Source organism: Schistocerca americana, chromosome 9 (assembly GCF_021461395.2).
Source record: "Schistocerca americana isolate TAMUIC-IGC-003095 chromosome 9, iqSchAmer2.1, whole genome shotgun sequence".
In the NCBI taxonomy this organism is placed as follows: Eukaryota; Metazoa; Arthropoda; class Insecta; order Orthoptera; family Acrididae; genus Schistocerca; species Schistocerca americana.
Genome location: NC_060127.1, coordinates 87,793,124 through 87,813,521, shown reverse-complemented (window position 1 = coordinate 87,813,521; position 20,398 = coordinate 87,793,124). Strand labels below are relative to the sequence as shown.

The following is a 20,398-nucleotide window of genomic DNA, read 5'->3' as shown; positions in this document are numbered from 1 at the left end:
CAGGAATGTGTCAATAAAGTTTCCCCTTCCTGGGACAATGAATTCACGGTGTTCTTATTTCAATTTCCAGGAGTGTACAATACCGACTCAATGGTAAAACAAAATAAATTTGCCAAATTACGAAAATAGTGCAGCCTATTCAGAGGGATAACACCAGGAAGGAGAGAGTGACACATTCTTATTGACTGTAAATCTTCAACTCGCCTCACTTTAAGAATGAAGTGAGTTCCTTTATAACCTTTCTAGGACCTTTGTCATATGGTTGACGCGTTTGCCATAGTTAACACACTGTCACGCTCATACATTGTCCAGCAGCATTGAAACCACTTCATTGTGAAACTTAGTCACTAATAAAAGTTTCAAGAACCGTAGAATATACTCACAGCAAACGTTATGATGTGGAACATGTTGGTTGGACAAAAGGCTTTTCAGGCGTTCTATTTCCGTGAGTAGATTAACAATTTGAGTATTGCAGTTCTTTCTGTGAGACAACATATTTTTGCTTCTAGTTTTGTGCCGACACATCGGTGGCAGAGTTCTTACATTCACACATGCCGTAAATCTAATCCAGTGAAACACGAGTGAATAGGCCGATAACAACAAGGAAGTAAAACAATCAACTGACCAGCTGAGGGTACTGATCGAATGCAGTGTAATCAGTGTTGTCACTCACCTCTCTTAACTGTATTACCAGTAGTTTCTAAATATGCTTCAAGCCATTGTATATAATGTGAACTTCATCCCTTAGTTTCAGAGCAACTTACCAGTCAGAAAACCAAAGAGTGTTGCAGTGATGGTACTTCTATGCAAGTGTTGCTGTGGGTCCTACCTCTTGACTGGCACCATCATCATTTCTGCCTTCTGTGCGGTGAGTACACAAGGGAAAAACTATGATGGTAATTAGAGCACTGCAACTCTGCAACTTCACTTGGGTGCTTTATTCCACTAGTGATCTGTTCTTCAATTTCACCTTTCACCATTTTTCTTTTATTTTTTCGGCCACTGGTTAGATGATGTTCCATTTCTTCCTGTTTTGTGACAATCTTTTGCTCTTATACTCTCTACCAGCCACCTACTATTTTACCCCCTGCTGTTTCTTCCTCTGTAAGGTCAGCTGCTCCTAGATGCCGTTTGCAGAAGGCACACCAACCACTCCCTTCCTCTGTTTAAGTCCTTCCATAAACTTCATCTCCTAACTCTTATTTTTTCTATGTTCTCATTTATTTTTAACTTCATCTGTCCACCAAATCTTAACACCCCTCGATACAACTCTATTTCATACGCTTGCAGTTCCTTCTTTTTCTTACAACAGTCCACATTTCACTACTTCATAAACCCATGTTCCAGATGTATTCGAGTACTTCAAGGCACTAATTCCTCGGTTCATTATCGTCTTATGTCTACAGAGCTCTTTTAATGCGTAAACCCAGTCTTTCTTCTTTCAGCAGTCCTGTGTAACCTTCCATATCAGACAGGGGAAATCTGTAGCGCTTCTTCCACTACATTTTACCACCTACTTGTTGTTTTGAAAGCCATTATTCTTCTTTCAACTCATCACCTTTGCCTTTGCTTAGTTTATCCTTAAGTTATATAGGCTGCGTCACTAACTGTTGCCACCAAGAATAACTCCGGAACTATGATAGGAGCGGAAAAGTTTGTGGGACAAAAGTTGCATTGGACAACGGGAGCCATAATATGACGTTGGTTTTTTTTGCTAGGTGAGGTCGCGTCAGAGATATGAAGGTCAACTTTGTTTTTTTAAAATGAGATACTATAGTTTGGTACTCATTTTCTGATAGCGGCTATCGAGACGAATCCAGTGATGTGTAACACTAAGGCCTTTGAACGTCAACGAAGGTCACAAAGGTGGCATGAACGTCGATTTACAGATGGTGTTGGAAGTGATGACCATTGGTATCAATGCAGTGCTGCAATCTTCTTATCATGAATTGAGTGCTATGCCGTATCACATGGTCACTTATCGAAGCACATACTCTGACAATCCTCTCTCGCATGTCTTTGTCTGTAGTTGGAACGCCTTTATACACAATGTCTTTAACGAATCCCCACAATAAAAAATTCAGAGGCGTCAAGTCTGGCGAACGAACCAGTCACGACACATATCCTCCGCGTAGTGTACTTCCTACCGTTAATATTTCCTTCAATGAAATAGGGGCCTATAATTCTGTCCTCCAGAATCCCACACCATACAGTCACCGACCACGGTTTTTGGTGTGCAGCTTGCCGCAGCCAACATTGATTTTCAGCTGCCTACTAATGCATGTTATGCAAATTAACATTGCCATAGTTCGTGAATGTAACCTCGTCAGTGAATAACATCAAATTAATAAATGTGTCATCCCTCTGAATCTGAAGTTGAGCCCATCGACAGAATTCGGTGCGACGCATACAATCCGTACCAGATAATTCTTGGTGGAAACTGACATGCCAAGAATGTTTATGGTGATGCACAACACGAACAACATTACTCTGACTCACGCCAGATTCCCTTGCGATCTGACGCACTAACACAAGGATCTCGAACCACCGTGGCAAGAGTACCAATTTCCGTTTCCTCGTTAGTAACTTTCCTTTGTCGTATATGGTTACGATGCGTTAAAGATCCAGTTGTTCTCAATTTATCATACACATATTTAAATATACGACGTGTACGGTGAGTACGTTGATATCTTTCAGCGTATAAGTCTCTAGCTCTCACTGAATTTCGTTGTCATCTCGGTAAATTAGAAATATATCGACTTGTTCTTCGAAGGAATACATCATTCACATTCGCATTCACATTCACTTGATTCGACGATACTAGTCTTACCGTTCCTATTAGTGTTTTGCTGCGAAACCGTCGAATGGTGTTTACATGTCAATGGCTCGTTAAATGGATACGCCGTATTCGGCAAATATTTACTATTTGCACTATATACGAGAGAATATTGTCAGAGTATGTGCTTCGATAAGTGCCGAAGTAATAAGGAACACCACTCAATCGATGATAAGAAGATTGCAGCACTGTATTGATATCAATGGTCATCACTTCTAACACCTTCTGTAAATGGAAGTTCATGCCACCTTTTTGACCTTCGTTGATTCGTTGATCTTCAAAGACCTTACTCTTACACATCATTGGATTCGTTTCGATAGCTGCTTTCAGAAAATAAGTACCAAACTATAGCATCCCATTTAAAAAAATAAAGTTGATCTTCACATCTCTGACGCGACCCACCTAGCAACAAAAACTAACGTCATACTATGGCCCTCGGTGTCCCATGCAACATCTGTCCCACAAACTTTTCAGCTACTACCATACTTTCGGAGATATTCTAGGTATCAATACTTAGTGACTCACCCTGTATTCTGCGGCAAGTGTTCCTGTCTATTCATTTCCGCAGTTCTCCAAAGGTTGCCTTGTCATATCCAGACAGGAAGCTTGCGTCAACTGGCCTATATCTGTCTGATGTCATGGTATTTTGTGAGGCAAGTGCTGTTTTTTATTTTATTTTTTTTTTTTTATTTTTTTATTTTATTTTTTTTTTTTTTTTTAGTGTGGGTAAACGCTATTTGAAGCTACATATACTCCATGTGGCGAAAGTAAGTTCTTGACCGATGGAAGCCCTGTTTCCAATTATCAGGAACAAGTTGCTCGGTTGCTCGAAGCTGACACCAGTACTGCTATAGTTGCTTACAATTGCGGTAGCACTGAGGCACTGGCGTAGCAATTTAAACTAAGTCGAATTCCTTGATTGATTGTCGAAGATGCGCAAAGTATATGGTCAAAGCGCGCTTAAACTATAAGGTATGACCAAGTACATCGTAGAAATATGAATCATGACATCGTTGCAATGGTAATCCAGGGAATGTTAACTTTAACTGTCACTAAGCTCGTTGCCTGATTGCAAACGCACACCAGTTAATTATAGTCTTTGTTGACCGTCTTCACGATCTCAACAGTCTCATCATTTGGTAGCCTTTGTATGAAGACACATCATGCTGGATATTTCGTTATGGTTATTTCTGGACATGCTGGATGTATTTCTAAATTGACTTTAATGTTCGTCGCCATGTTGGCATAATTGTTTTTATTCTATGGGCTTAAATCTTTAAAGTAAACGCCATAGAAAGTTTCCTATTAGTAAATATTGGACGGCGCAGGAACTTATTGGACTAAGAATTATTTTTATTCCCACCCATTAAAACATCCCATAGCACACTGAGGGCTATCTTGAGAATATCCAGCTGGATTCTTATAGTTCACGATCACTTCTGAGACTGGAATGTTGGCATACAGTTCCCTTGAGAATAGTATATACGTTTATCTTTTCGCCCAATATTGTTCGTCAGCAAGCTATACAACGAGTTACGTACTTCAGTACCCACTGGCCGCTGAGTACCATGGTTTGTCGAATACTGAAAGAATGTTGAAAAAACCATATTTTCGCCCGAGTGTATGTCTTCCCCTCCTTTGTTCGGCTACATATGCCCACAGGCAAAGAGCTGAATCTATGATGTGAGTGCATGTTTATTTATATTTTCAGGATATGTCTTACGTTTTCTGTGTGAGACCTGTAAGATGCTAAACAGTAACACTGTGAACGCTAAGAAGCAACAATTTGTCTTTGAATAAAATACGTCATTACAATATATCAGGGATAATCTGGAACCAACTGAGTACATACGTATTTTATAATTACAGGTTTTGTGCCTTGTGCAGATAGCATTAGCGTACACTTCGCGCACCACTGATATTGATATGCTAAAGCCAGGTAAGAGTCTACACTCACCATATTTCATTGCTGTAAAAAGCCAGTTTCATTCCAAAATTAATGAAAAACTAGTCAAAGTGTACTTTATCTAATATACTTCATCAAAGTCATGAAAAATTAAATCTAACTACAAATTATTTGTTTTAACAATTTTTAAAAGTTTACATTTGTGCAGCTTTAGCTGCTTTTCCAGATGAGGCTGTGCAGGGAGGTGATTATGACTGCAGCATTACGACTGAAGTAGCCTTTAAGCTTTATTTAAGCTTTAGCTGTTAGAAGACCCTAAGCCAACGCAATGAGAACACGTTGCTGCTAGTATCGACACTGCACACAACAGTCTTCCAAGCTCTGACCACTAATGGCTCAAAAGGCTTTTCTTCTTTATTTCTTCACGTCGCAATTGGTGTAGTGCTGTCATTTGATAGATTTTAAGCTATTCTTCTATTTCAAGCTTTCTTTTCACCCAGTTTCACTTTTAAGTGTCCAGCTTGATACTATTTCAGACTGTTGTACAATTAGTTGGATTTTTCAACTCTGCTTCCCACCAGGGGATAAATATAATGAACATGAGAGATACTTTCTTTTTTGTTATCATTAGTCTTAGTAGGAACACCTGAACAAATGGATTTTTTTTTTATTCTGATAGCTTTGAATGTTCTACAGTTACTTCTATTTCCATCTCAGCAGCAGTTCCAGCACCAATTAATCTAGGTGATGAAACTGGTTGAGAGATGAACTCATTAAATCCGTCAATTGAAAGCGTTTTCACGCTTTTGCCATGTTTCCTTGAAAGTGGTAAGTTTTCAATATCGCTGTTGCAATAAAAATTGTCAAGCACGGTTTTTTCAAAGTGTACGGGGACGCCAATCAAGTCATCATCTTCTATAGGGTCATTCTGCATACTTCCAGAAACAGAGGGATGTTTCTCAGTCAGCGAAGAAGGGCAAAATCTTCCTGATTAAACACATTTAGATTGAATGGTTATATTCCAGTTGCTTGAAACCCTTTCACAGCTTTCTCAACAGATGAAACCCTGTTGTGTGCACTGACGTGGATCTGGGCCACAGCAAGTCCCGGATTGATCACCATCGCTTCTCCATCTCTGTCGAGTATGCAGTCTACAGAGGACCCAAAATAACTCTTTTATTGAGGTATTTCATGACTGGGTTGGGTTTTTGTGTGCCGACCGGTGTGGCCAAGCGATTCTAGGCGCTTCAGTCCGGAACCGCGCTGCTGCTACGGTCGCAGGTTCGAATCCTGCCTCGGGAATGGATGTGTGTGGTGTCCTTAGGTTAGTTTAAAGTTTAAGTAGCTCAAAGTCTAGGGGACTGATGACCTCAGATGTTAATCCCATAGTGCTTAGAGCCATTTGGGGGGGGGGGGGTTGTGGGGGAGGAGACAAGACAGCGAGGTCATCGGTCTCATCGAATTAGGGAAGGACGGGGAAGGAAGTCGGCCGTGCCCGTTCAAAGGAACCATCTAATAATTTGCTGGAGCTATTTAGAGAAATCACGGAAAACGGAAATCAGAATGGCCGGACGCGGGATTGAACCCTCATCCTCCCGGATGCAAGTCCAATGTGCTAACCACTGACCGGCCGTGGTGGCCGAGCGGTTCTAGGCGCTACAGTCTGGAACCGCGCGACTGCTACGGTCACAGGTTGAAATCCTGCCTCGGGCATGGATGTGTGTGGTGTCCTTAGTTACGTTTAAGTAGTTCTAAGTCTAGGGGACTGATGACCTCAGATGTTAAGTCCCATAGTGCTCAGAGCCATTTGAACCATTTTGCTAACCACTGCGCCACCTCGCTCGGTTTTTCATGACTGGAATAGAGTGACAGAGAGACCACTGTTATAAAATGTTCCCTGCAATATTTCACAGCCAAAAGACTTAGTATAAGTAGTGTTATTATCTAGAAGTAACAAAACAGGGTCTACTTCACTTGGCTTTGTTTGGGCAAAGTTGGCAAAGTTTCTGTTTCATCCTCTTCCAGGGAAATATCATGGCTGGCGTTATATAAATACCTCAAACACTAAAATAAGTAATAATACCACTATTTCGATCTTCTTCTGCTAAAGACACCTTACGGACCTCTTAGTCACCCTCTGGCGAAATTACTTCAGTCGTTTTGTGAGACAATGTTGATAGTCCCAATTCATCGCTATTAAAGATCGCATCAGGAGGAAATTTCTTTTGTTTGTAAACATATTTTAAGTCATCAAAAAATCTTTCGACTTGTATTTTATTAAAGCCGATTGCCCTCCTCGTACTACAGTTTTCTGGCTTTCTGACGGACAGCCTGTATCTTTTCATAAAACCTTTGAGCACAATCTTTTCCAGCCATTTCCTTTTCACTATAAAATCCGTCACCTACACCATTTACATCAGCAAATTGGCAAGCAGTTTGCACGATTTGCTTCCTTGGCGAATTATGACACCTATAACCTAATCTCTACATAAACTAGCGGGGTATTTTTCACCATTTCATTAGAAAAAAATCTTCTTGCGCCTGCACAGTAAAGTAGGAACATTCCCCTGAAAAAACAACAACAGATTGCTAAAACTCTCATAAAATAATACTTCAATACTCTCATCAGGGGCGAAAAATTACACCTACAGTTTCAATTCTTCAGTTTAAAGGCTATTTTGCCCCTTTCCTCTTGCTCTCACCATATGCAATTCTAATACGTATGTCATTTAGTATTTCTTCGCTAAAAATTAAATTTCTCTCAATTTTTCTGGTGTACTTTCCGATCATTATACCTGTAATACTAAAAATTGGAATTATACCTGGGCTAAGAGTTGTCAGCACAGTAAAACAAACAATGCTTACACAAAAGAAGACTGCGCACACCAAACTTCGTGCAGGGCTACTCGACATTTGAGTGTGCAACCTTGGATATCATCGATATAAAAAACCATACCTTCAACTCCTACTTTCCTCCAAAATCCCTGTCTTGCAGTATATTACATTATTCAATAGTTACTTATCTGCTCTTCGTGGAGGAAAAATCGGTAATTGCATTGAACCAATGTGGTTGCTGTATCATGCTACTAAGCTGACTGACTATGTTGTGACGAATAAAACATTTCTTATCTGCTAAACGTAGACGTGTGATCGAAGTGAGTCGATGGGCTGTCAGATTTGTCAGGAGGGGGCTGCTAGCCAAGATGACTGATCAGGTCAGCCAACCTAAAAATGCAGCGATTCACATTATTACCCGACCATTCCCTTACCACCACAGACAACACTAACAGACGTACACAAGCAGATATCGACAAGCAATTTACCAGTGTGGCTGATACGCTCGAAAATGGTTTTGGACTAAAAGTAAATGACGGCGCTTCCAGGAGCACACTAGATTAAAGGCTACCCAAGTGCCAAGGTGAGGAATGTAGTTTGTTCTTTGCGTAAGTTAATGCCTGTGGACGCTCCTGCTCCCTTTACAACGCTAGCAGCTTTCTCTATTCCTTGATCGTAGTTCCAGTTTAAAACATTTCACTCATTACTTTTCGTCATTAGGGCATAAGATCTAATCCCATGTCAGATGAGCAGCACAATAAAATTTTCCAGATCGTAAGGGCTAAAAATGATTCGTGATGTATTTGTAGACAAAGTGGATGACTACAGACCCAGTTCCGTTCCATGTTTTAATGGAATTGAGTATCGAGACAGTTGGAATTCTGAAGTTAGCCGTGATAAAATAAAAGGAGCGAAAGGTGAACTACAAGTTGTACACAATTCAAACTGCCGTTAAAATAGCTGAAGGACTTGAAACGAAGGCAATAGTTGATAATCAAGTGATACAAGGTTCTGACATAGCCCGTATTTTATTCAATATGTACATAGCACAAGCGATAATGGAAGTCATAGACAAATTTGAAAAAGCCGTTAAAGTTCATGGAGAAGAAATAACAAGTTTTAGGTTTCTCATGACACTGTAATTCTGTCATAGGCATCAGAGAAGCTGGAAGATCAGTTGAATACAATGGACAGTACATTGAAACACAGTACGATACGGACATTAATGAAAGACGAAATGGTAATGGCATATAGGCGAATTAAATCATGCGATGCTGTGGGAGTTAGACGAGGGAATGTGACTGAGAAAGTAGTTTGGGTAGCACAGTAACTGATGATGCAAAATGCGGAAGTAATAGTTGGAAAATATTTTCAAAAAAAATTTAAATATTTTAACATCGAATGGAAATTTAGCTGCTAGGCAGACATTTTTGGAAATATTTGTCTGGAATGGAAATGGGATTTGGGTAGTAAGCAATACGGATAAGAAGGGGAAATGTGGAGCTGCAGAAGAATTCTGAAGATAAGATGGTAAAAACTGATGAAGCAATACTGACATACTGCGAATTTCTTGACATTAGCTTTATCAGGTATAAGTCCACTACCCAAAAGCAACGTATGAAAATTTGTGCCTGATCGGAAGTCGAACCGAACCGCACTGACTCAAAATTGCATGTATTAATAAAACAGTCAGCTGTTCCTGTGGGAATTAGATGAGGAAATGTGCAGAAAGTAGCTTGGACAGCAGAGTAACAGATAATGTGTCTATATGGACTGTTTTAAGAAAGACTATTACAATAACTATACAGGGTGGCCAATTGATAGTGACCGGGCCAAATATCTCACTGCAAAGAACGAAACTTCTCTAGCTTGAAGGTGGAAAACAGAACGCGCTATGGTCGACCCGCTAGATGGCGCTGCCATAGGTCAAACGGATATCTACTGCGTTTTTTTTTTTAAATAGGAACCCCCATTTTTATTAAATATTCGTGCAGTACGTAAATAAATATGAATGTTTTAGTTGGACCACTTTTTTCGCTTTGTGGTAGATGGCGCTGTAATAGTCACACACATATGGCTCACAAATTTAGACGAATAATTGGTAACAGGTAAGGTTTTTAAATTAAAATACAGAACGTAGGTACGTTTGAACATTTTATTTCGGTTGTTCCAATGTGATACATGTACCTTTGTGCACTTATCATTTCTGAGAACGCATGCTGTTACAGCGTGATTACCTGTAAATACCACATTAATGCAATAAATGCTCAAAATGATGTCCGTCAACCTCAATCCATTTGGCAATACGTGTAACGACATTCCTCTCAACAGCGAGTAGTTCGCCTTCCGTAACGTTCGCACATGCATTGGCAATGCGGTGACACAAGTTGTCAGGCGTCGTCGGTGGATCACGATAGCAAATGTCGTTCAACTTTCTCCACAGAAAGAAATCCGGGGACGTCAGATCCGGTGAACGTGCGGGCCATGTTATGGTGCTTCGACGACCAATCCACCTGTCATGAAATATGCTATTCAATACCGCTTCAACCGCACGCGAGCTATGTGCCGGACATCCATCATGTTGGAAGTACATCGCCATTCTGTAGTAACATCGGTTGAACATTACGTAGGAAATCAGTATACATTGCACCATTTAGACTGCTATCTATAAAATGGGGGCCAATTATCCTTCCTCCCATAATGCCGCACCATACATTAACCCGCCAAGGTCGCTGATGTTCCACTTGTCGCAGCCATCGTGGATTTTACGTTGCCCAATAGTGCATATTATGTCGGTTTACGTTACCGCTGTTCGTGAATGACGCTTTGTCGCTAAATAGAACGCGTGCAAAAAGTCTGTCACCGTCCCGTAATTTCTCTTGTGCCCAGTGGCAGAACTGTACACGACGTTCAAAGTCGTCGCCATGCAATTCCTGGTGCATAGAAATATGGTACGGGTGCAATCGATGTTGATGTAGCATTCTCAAGACCGACGTTTTTGAGATTCCCGATTCTCGCACACTCTGTCTGCTTCTGATGTGCGGATTAACCGCGACAGCAGCTAAAAACATACTCGAGCATCATCGTTTGTTGCAGGTCGTGGTTGACGTTTCACATGTGACTGAACACCTCCTGTTTCCTTAAATAACGTAACTAACCGGCGAACGGTCCGGACGCTTGGATAATGTCGTCCAGGATACCGAGCAGCCTACATATCCCATGCCTGTTGGGCATTTTGATCACAATAGCCATATCGACCTTTTCCGCAATTGGTAAACGGTCCATTTTAACACGGGTAATGTATCACGAATCAAATACCGTCCGCACTGGCGGACTGTTACGTGATACCACGTACTTACACGTTTGTGACTATTACAGCGCCATCTATCACAAATCGAAAAAAGTGGTCCAACTAAAACATTCATATTTCTTTATGTACTACACGAATATGTAATAAGAAATGGGAGTTCCTATTTAAAAAAAACGCAGTTGATGTCCGTTTGATCTGTGGCAGCGCCAACTAGCGGGCCAACCACGGCGCCATCTGGCTTCGCCTTCAAACTAGACGAGTTTTGTTCTTTGTAGTTTTTTCGTTTGTTACTTATTTCGTGAGTTATATCACTATCAATGGACCACCCTGTAATTGTCCTATATTTGTATGGTTCCTATATGACGGAAATTTATGACTTATATTTTTTTCTCCTCGAGGATGATTGTATTAATCACAGCCGGTAGAGAATGAATATAACATTGCACAGTTGATAGCAAAAATTTGCTTTTTTCATTCTCTATGGGCCACAATGTGTATATTCTTATATCGTAGTCCATTAAATTCATCATTCAATAGGTCCAACATTATACGGATTCCAACAACATGTGGATTGAGACAAGGCGGAATCGGGACTAATGTTATTATTATCGCATGACCGCCTTGGCTTGCAATAGTTGCATGCATGTCTGAAGCAACAGACATTGTTAACAATCCACAGCTGTACGAAATACATATGGATGTTTGGATTCGTCCGAGAAGCTTGCACGGATAGCCGAAGTGGTTTAGGCGACCAAGTATGAAACCCGGATTCGTGTCGAAGTCCGGCGTATGTGTTCATATGTCACTAACGGGTAGTACATCTACAGCTAATCCAGCTGCTGTCAGGAAATTAATGTCGGACAAAAATGGAGCCTAATCAAGGGAAACAAAAGAGGTCTGTGACACAATTTGATTGGCAGAAGGGGGAGGTTGGTGGAGTACATCCTCAGGCATCTACAGGGAGGCAATCTGAAAATGGAGGGCAGTGGTGGGGGAAGAAAGGGAGAATGAGACCAATATGAATACATATGAGAGACGTTCAATAAAAAATGCAACATTTTTTTTTCGGAAAGCAGGTTTGTTTCATTCGGTTTACAAAACACCCTATTATTCCCCACTCTTCTGGCTACAAAACACTAATTCTCGACATAATCTCTGTGCGACGCGGCGGCCTCACGCCACCTCACTAGGACAGCCTCTATGGCCACGTGGTACCGCTCTACTGGTCGACACCGGTGCCAAAGTCCTGCTACGTCAATAAAAAAACCATCATCCGCGTGTTCCTTCCAGAATAGTGAATTCTTCATAGCGTCAAATACATGGAAGTGAGAAGGTGCGAGATCCAGGACGTAGAGTGGATTAGGAAGAACAGATCAATGGAGTTTTGTGGGCTTCTCTCGAGAGCGAAGACTTGTGTGAGGCCTTGGGTTTTCAGGGAGTAGGAGAAGTTCGTCCGTACTAGTTTTTTCTCTCTCTCTTTCTTGGCAATGAACACGCTTCAGTTGTTTCTTCAGTTTCCTGAGGGTTGCATATTACACTACTGGCCATTAAAATTGCTACACCAAGAAGAAATGCAGATGAGAAACGGATACTCATTGGACAAATACATTACACTAGAAATGACATGTGATTACATTTTCACGCAATTTGGGTGCATAGATCTCGAGAAATCAGTACCCAGAACAACCACCTCTGGCCGTAGTAACGGCCTTCATACGCCTGGGCATTGAGTCAAACAAAGCTCGGATGGCATGTACAGGTACAGCTGCCCATGCAGCTTCAACACTATACCACAGTTCATCAAGACTAGTGACTGGCGTAATGTGATGAGCCAGTTGCTCGGCTACCATTGACGAGACGTTTTCAGTTGGTGAGAGATCTGGAGAAAGTGCTGGCCAGGGCAGCAGTCGAACATTTTCTGTATTCAGAAAGGCCCTGTAACATGCGGTCGTGCATTATCCTGCTGAAATGTAGGGTTTCGCAGGGATCGAATAAAGGGTAGAGCTACGGGTCGTAACACATCTGAAATATAACGTCCACTGTTCAAAGTGCCGTCAATGCAAACAAGAGGTGACATAGACGTGTAACCAATGGCACCCCATACCATCACACCGGGTGATACGCCAGTATGGTGATGACGAATACACGCTTCCAATGTGCATTCACCGTGATGTTGCCAAACACGAATGCGACCATCATAATGCTGTAAACAGAAACTGGATTCATCCGAAAAAATGACGTTTTGCCATTCGTGCACCCAGGTTCGTCGTTGAGTACACCATCGCAGGCGCTCCTCTCTGTGATGCAGCGTCAAGGTAACCGCAGCCATGGTCTCCGAGCTGATAGTCCATGCTGCTGCAAACGTCGAACTGTTCGTGCAGATGGTTGTTGTCTTGCAAACGCCCCCATCTGTTGATTCAGGGATCGAGACGTGGCTGCACGATCCGTTACAGCCATGCGGATAAGATGCCTGTCATCTCGACTGCAAGTAACACGAGGCCGTTGGGATCCAGCACGGCGTTCCGTATTACCCTCCTGAACCCACCGATTCCATATTCTGCTAACAGTCATTGGGTTTCGACGAACGCGAGCAGCAATGTCGCGATACGATAAACCGCAATCGCGATAGGCTACAATCCGACCTTTATCAAAGTCGGAAACGTGATGGTACGCATTTCTCTTCCTTACACGAGGCATCACAACAACGTTTCACCAGGCAACGCCGGTCAACTACTGTTTGTGTATGAGAAATCGGTTAGGAACTTTCCTCATGTTAGCACGTTGTAGGTGTCGCTACTGGCGCCAACCTTGTGTGAATGCTCTGAAAAGCTAATCATTTGCATATCACAGCATCTTCTTCCTGTCGGTTAAATTTCGCGTCTGTGGCACGTCATCTTCGTGGTGTAGTAATTTTAATGGCCAGTAGTGTATTAGTGGAAGGACGTGCATAGAATGTTTTCAACGCCTTAAGAACGCTGATTTTGATGTCGAAGATCGGCCTCGCGGTGGAAGACAGAACGTTTTCGTAGGTGATGAAACAGACGAAGACAGTCACAGGACATCATTATAGATAGTACTGAAACACAAACGGCCACAATACAGCGATAGACACGAAAAGGTCTGTGCTCGATCCCATGTCGCAAAACCCGTCAAAATATGCATGGAAAGCTTCCCACGCCCGGGTTCCCGGGTTCGATTCCCGGCGGGGTCAGGGATTTTCTCTGTCTCGTGACGGCTGGGTGTTGTGTGCTGTCCTTAGGTTGGTTAGGTTTAAGTAGTTCTAAGTACTAGGGGACTTATGACCACAGCAGTTGAGTCCCATTGTGCTCAGAGCCATTTGAACCATTTTTTTATGCATGGAAACGTTGAAATGTGATGTCCTATCCCTCCCGCCGTATTCTCCATACGTTGCTCTGTCTGACTGCCACCTTTATCGATCGTGACATACAGTCTGGCTGACCAGCACTTCCGATCATACGAACAAGTGCAAAATTGAATCGATCCATGGACCCCCACAAAAGGCGCCCTGTTCTTCCGCCACAGGATTAGTATGCTATCCGAAAGATAGGAGAATGTAGTGGCCAGCGATGGGCAATACTTTTTTTTTTTTTTTTTGGTCATCAGTCTACTGACTGGTTTGATGCGCCCCGGGCCCGTCACGAATTCCTTTCCTGTGCTAACCTCTTCATCTCAGAGTAGCACTTGCAACCTACGTCCTCAATTATTTGCTTGACGTATTCCAATCTCTGTCTTCCTCTACAGTTTTTGCCCTCTACAGCTCCCTCTAGTACCATGGAAGTCATTCCCTCATGTCTTAGCAGATGTCCTATCATCCTGTCCCTTCTCCTTATCAGTGTTTTCCACATATTCCTTTCCTCTCCGATTCTGCGTAGAGCCTCCTCATTCCTTACCCTATCAGTCCACCTAATTTTCAACATTCGTCTATAGCACCACATCTCAAATGCTTCGATTCTCTTCTGTTCCGGTTTTCCCACAGTCCATGTTTCACTACCATACAATGCTGTACTCCAGACGTACATCCTCAGAAATTTCTTCCTCAAATTAAGGCCGGTATTTGATATTAGTAGACTTCTCTTGGCTAGAAATGCCTTTTTTGCCATAGCGAGTCTGCTTTTGATGTCTTCTTTGCTCCGTTATTTTACTACCTAGGTAGCAGAATTCCTTAACTTCATTGACTCGTGCCCATCAATCCTGATATTAAGTTTCTCGCTGTTCTCATTTCTGCTACTTCTCATTACCTTCGCCTTTCTCCGATTTACTCTCAAACCATACTGTGTACTCATTAGACTGTTCATTCCGTTCAGCATATCATTTAATTCTTCTTCACTTTCACTCAGGATACCAATGTCATCAGCGAATCGTATCATTGATATCCTTTCACCTTGTATTTTAATTCCACTCCTGAACCTTTCTTTTATTTCCATCATTGCTTCCTCGATGTACAGATTGAAGAGTAGGGGCGAAAGGCTACAGCTTTGTCTTACACCCTTCTTAATACGAGCACTTCGTTCTTGATCGTCCACTCTTATTATTCCGTCTTGGTTGTTGTACATATTGTATATGACCCGTCTCTCCCTATAGCTTACCCCTACTTTTTTCAGAATCTCGAACAGCTTGCACCATTTTATATTGTCTAACGCTTTTTCCAGGTCGACAAATCCTATGAAAGTGTCTTGATTTTTCTTTAGCCTTGCTTCCATTATTAGCCGTAACGTCAGAATTGCCTCTCTCGTCGCTTTACTTTTCCTAAAGCCAAACTGATCGTCACCTAGCGCATTCTCAATTTTCTTTTCCATTCTTCTGTATATTATTCTTGTAAGCAGATTCGATGCATGAGCTGTTAAGCTGATTGTGCGATAATTCTCGCACTTGTCAGCTCTTGCCGTCTTCGGAATTGTGTGGATGATGCTTTTCCGAAAGTCAGATGGTATGTCGCCAGACTCATATATTCTACACACCAACGTGAATAGTCGTTTAGTTGCCACTTCCCCCAATGATTTTAGAAATTCTGATGGAATGTTATCTATCCCTTCTGCCTTATTTGACCGTAAGTCCTCCAAAGCTCTTTTAAATTCCGATTCTAATACTGGATCCCCTATCTCTTCTAAATCGACTCCTGTTTCTTCTTCTATCACATCAGACAAATCTTCACCCTCATAGAGGCTTTCAATGTATTATTTCCACCTATCTTCTCTCTCCTCTGCATTTAACAGTAGAATTCCCGTTGCACTCTTAATGTTACCACCGTTGCTTTTAATGTCACCAAAGGTCGTTTTGACTTTCCTGTATGCTGAGTGTCCTTCCGACAATCGTATCTTTATCGATGTCTTCACATTTTTCCTGCAGCCATTTCGTCCTAGCTTCCCTGCGCTACCTATTTATTTCATTCCTCAGCGACTTGTATTTCTGTATTCCTGATTTTCCCGGAACATGTTTGTACTTCCTCCTTTCATCAATCAACTGAAGTATTTCTTCTGTTACCCATGGTTTCTTCGCAGCTACCTTCTTTGTACCTATGTTTTCCTTCCCAACTTCTGTGATGGCCCTTTTTAGAGATGTCCATTCCTCTTCAACTGTACTGCCTACTGCGCTATTCCTTATTGCTGTATCTATAGCTTTAGAGAACTTCAAATGTGTTCTCGTCATTCCTTAGTAATTCCGTATCCCACTTCTTTGCGTATTGATTCTTCCTGACTAATGTGTTGAACTTCAGCATGCTCTTCATCACTACTATATTGTGATCTGAGTCTATATCTGCTCCTGGGTACGCCTTACAATCCAGTATCTGATTTCGGAATCTCTGTCTGACCATGATGTAATCTAATTGAAATCTTACCGTATCTCCCGGCCTTTTCCAAGAATACCTCCTCCTCTTGTGATTCTTGAACAGCGTATTCGCTATTACTAGCTGAAACTTGTTACAGAACTCAATTAGTCTTTCTCCTCTTTCATTCCTTGTCCCAAGCCCATGTTCTCCTGTAACCTTTTCTTCTACTCCTTCCCCTACAACTGCATTCCAGTCGCCCATCACTATTAGATTTTCGTCCCCCTTTACATACTGCATTACCCCTTCAATATCCTCTTACACTTTCTCTATCTGTTCATCTTCAGCTTGCGACGTCGGCATGTATACCTGAACTATCGTTGTCAGTGTTGGTCTGCTGTCGATTCTGATTAGAACAACCCGGTCACTGAACTGTTCACAGTAACACACCCTCTGCCCTACCTTCCTATTCATAACGAATCCTACACCTGTTATACCATTTTCTGCTGCTGTTGATATTACCCGATACTCATCTGACCAGAAATCCTTGTCTTCCTTCCACTTCACTTCACTGACCCCTACTATATCTAGATTGAGCCTTTGCATTTCCCTTTTCAGATTTTCTAGTTTCCCTACCACGTTCAAGCTTCTGACATTCCACGCCCCGACTCGTAGAACGTTATCCTTTCGTTGATTATTCAATCTTTTTCTCATGGTAACCTCCCCCTTGGCAGTCCCCTCCCGGAGATCCGAATGGGGGACTATTCCGGAATCTTTTGCCAATGGAGAGATCATCATGACACTTCTTCAATTACAGGCCACATGTCCTGTGGATACACGTTACGTGTCTTTAATGGTTTCCATTGCCCTCTGCATCCTCATGTCGTTGATCATTGCTGATTATTCCGCCTTTAGGGGCAATTTCCCACCCCTAGGACAAGAGAGTGCCCTGAACCTCTATCCGCTCCTCCGCCCTCTTTGACAAGGCCGTTGGCGGAATGAGGCTGACTTCTTATGCCGGAAGTCTTCGGTCGCCAATGCTGATTATTTATCAAAATTTAGGCAGTGGCGGGGATCGAACCCGGGGCCGAAGACGTTTTGATTATGAATCAAAGACGCTACCCCTAGACCACGGGATACTATTGACCATAATTTTTTTTGTAAGTTTTTCACAATAAAGCTCCGAACTTCGAGAAAAACTTGTAGACCTAGTAACTTTTTCTTCGGAGGAAAGGTGGTGTAGCGCCACTCCATGGGTTGCCGTTTCGCTACCGGTTAGTAGTGACGAACCCATCTTTCGTCGCCTGAGACGATGTTCGACAAAAAATTGTTTACGATCAGCCTCGTAACGCGTAAGGAGTTCCGCACAGATGGTTCTCCGTTGCTCTTTCTGGTCTTCCGTTAGGCGCCGAGGAACCCACACCTTTGAGTACCCCAACCGGTGGAAGAATGTGTCAGCACTGCGAACTGAGACGTCCAGATGTGCAGCGAGGTGTTTGATCGTGATCCGTCGATCACCTAGAACAAGAAAGTCCGCTCGTTGCCCAACGATTCACCGTGCTTATGTTCCCTGCCAAGTCTCCGTAAGCATTCCGCAACTGAGAAGCCATTTTCAAAGTTATGTATAGCGTCGCCACTTATCGGAGTTCTAAATGAAACTACAGGGACTCAGTCTAACAGTAAATTCCGATTTTTTTTTTCAGTCGAATCTGCTCGACAGAAAAATGTTGCATTACTTATTGACGCCTCTCGTAAATGGAGGTTCAAATGGAAGTAGTTTACAGCAGTTACGCAGAGATGCAGAGCCTTCGACAGGACAGAGTAGAGTTGAGCGTGCGTGGACTGTAAACGTGATTTCATTAGATTGTTCTTCTTTATCTTGTGCTCTTCTACCACATCGGTGCAGGTTCGGCATGGCTCTTAACGAATATGGCGTGATTAGTTTAACTGGTGGCCGGATGCCCTCCGTGTCGCCATCCCGTGCCACTTCCGCGGCGTTATATGCGTATCCCAAGAGTCTGCAGCTAGTGTTGTTACTGGTGTGAAAGTGTCGGCAATTCACGAAATGTGCAGGCTTCCGAGGCCGTTGTCATTGAACTAAAAATCCTCTGTGTTGTTAGGCCGCGTCATATTGCTTCACACAACCGACGTTTTGACACCTCAGCTGGGATCTTCTTCAGAATCTTCTGGTGTCCACAGTAGATCGAGCACTCATCCGCAGTGGACACCAGAAGATCCTGAAGATGATCCCAGCAGAGGTGTCGAAACTTCGATTGTTTGAAGAAATGTGACGCTTCCTAACACTCCAGAATCGCGTAACTAAGGTTCGACATCGGTACCAGCCCACTACTCACCACCTAAAAACCACATCCATGCCAGTCAGTACACCGAACCTTATTGTTAATGCACCAGGTGGATTCTATCTGGATTTGACGCAACTCTGACAGCGGCCCTTTAACACGCACATCTCTCTAGACAGGTACGATCTGTGATGGATTAAGTAACATTATGAATGTCCATGTAGCGTGCTCCTTTTTTTTTCACCATCAAAGTTACCTACATAATAAGATTCCTCGAATGTAAAGGTTAATTATAAACAAGATCTGTCACACTGGAACTAAACTGAAGCGCCAAAGTAATAATTTGGAAAATTTGTGGTAAGACCTTATGGGACCAAACTGTACAAGTTATCGGTCCCTAAGCTTACGCACTACTTAATCTAACTTAAACTAACCTATGCAATGGACAACACACACACCCATGCCCGAAGGGGGACTCGAACCTCAGATGGGGAAAGCCGCGCGGACCGTGACAAGGCGCCCCTGACCGAGCGGCTACCCGGCACGGAAAAGTGCCAAAGAAACTGGTATAGACATGCGTATTCAAATACAGATATACGAGGGTTGTCCAGAAAGTAAGTGACGATCGGTCGCGAAATGGAAACAGATCGTGTCGCGTTTTCAGTTTTGAGTGAACAGTGAGCACGTAAAGATGCATAGGGAATGCTCCTGCAGCGTTTCTGATGAAAAGTGTTTGATCACCCACAATACAGTCCGTAACGTGCCCCCCGTGAGTCTCATCTCTGCTCACATGAACATCTGGCTATGAAGAAAAAATTTTTCCACAGACAACGAGCTGCAGTCCGGTGCAGATAACTGGCCGAAAGCACAGGCGGCTGCTTTTTATGACGAGGATATTGGAAAGTTGATACAACACTACGACAACACTCGAAATTGGAGCGGCGACTATGTAAAGAAGCAGGTGGAAGGTGTACCTAACTGTTGCAAATAAAACGTTTCTGATTTTCACTATGGTTTCCATTTCGCGACCGATCAGAACTTACTTTCTGGACAACCCTCGTATGTAAACAGAATACGGCACTGCGGTCGGCCTGCTGCAGGACATGTTATCAAGATTGAAGTGGGCTTGACAGAGGTGTTAAAAAGTCGGCGTACGACCTATGAGACACAGCATCTCCGGGGTAGCGATGAAGCGCGGATTTTCGCGTACGACCATTTCACGAGTGTACCGTGAATATTACGAATCAGGTAAAATATCAAATCTGCAACATCGCTGCGGCCGGAAAAAGATCCTGCAAGAACGGGACCAACGTTGACTGAAGAGAATCGTTCAACGCGACAGAAGTTGAACATATCCACAAACTGCTGCAGATTTCAGTGCCGGACTAACAACAAGCGTCAGCGTGCGAAACATTCAGCGAAACAT

The 20,398-nt window shown here is 42.6% G+C and overlaps 1 protein-coding gene across 1 annotated transcript in view; it reads left to right on the top strand.

Moving 5' to 3' along the window:
* Positions 1 to 20,398, top strand: part of LOC124551283 — a 34,052-nt gene that overhangs the window by 8,342 nt on the left and 5,312 nt on the right. The window contains exons 2-3 of the mRNA XM_047126287.1: positions 749 to 868; positions 4,706 to 4,775. Coding sequence (XP_046982243.1) covers positions 749 to 868; positions 4,706 to 4,775 — 190 coding nt within the window. The remainder of the gene's footprint in view (positions 1 to 748; positions 869 to 4,705; positions 4,776 to 20,398) is intronic.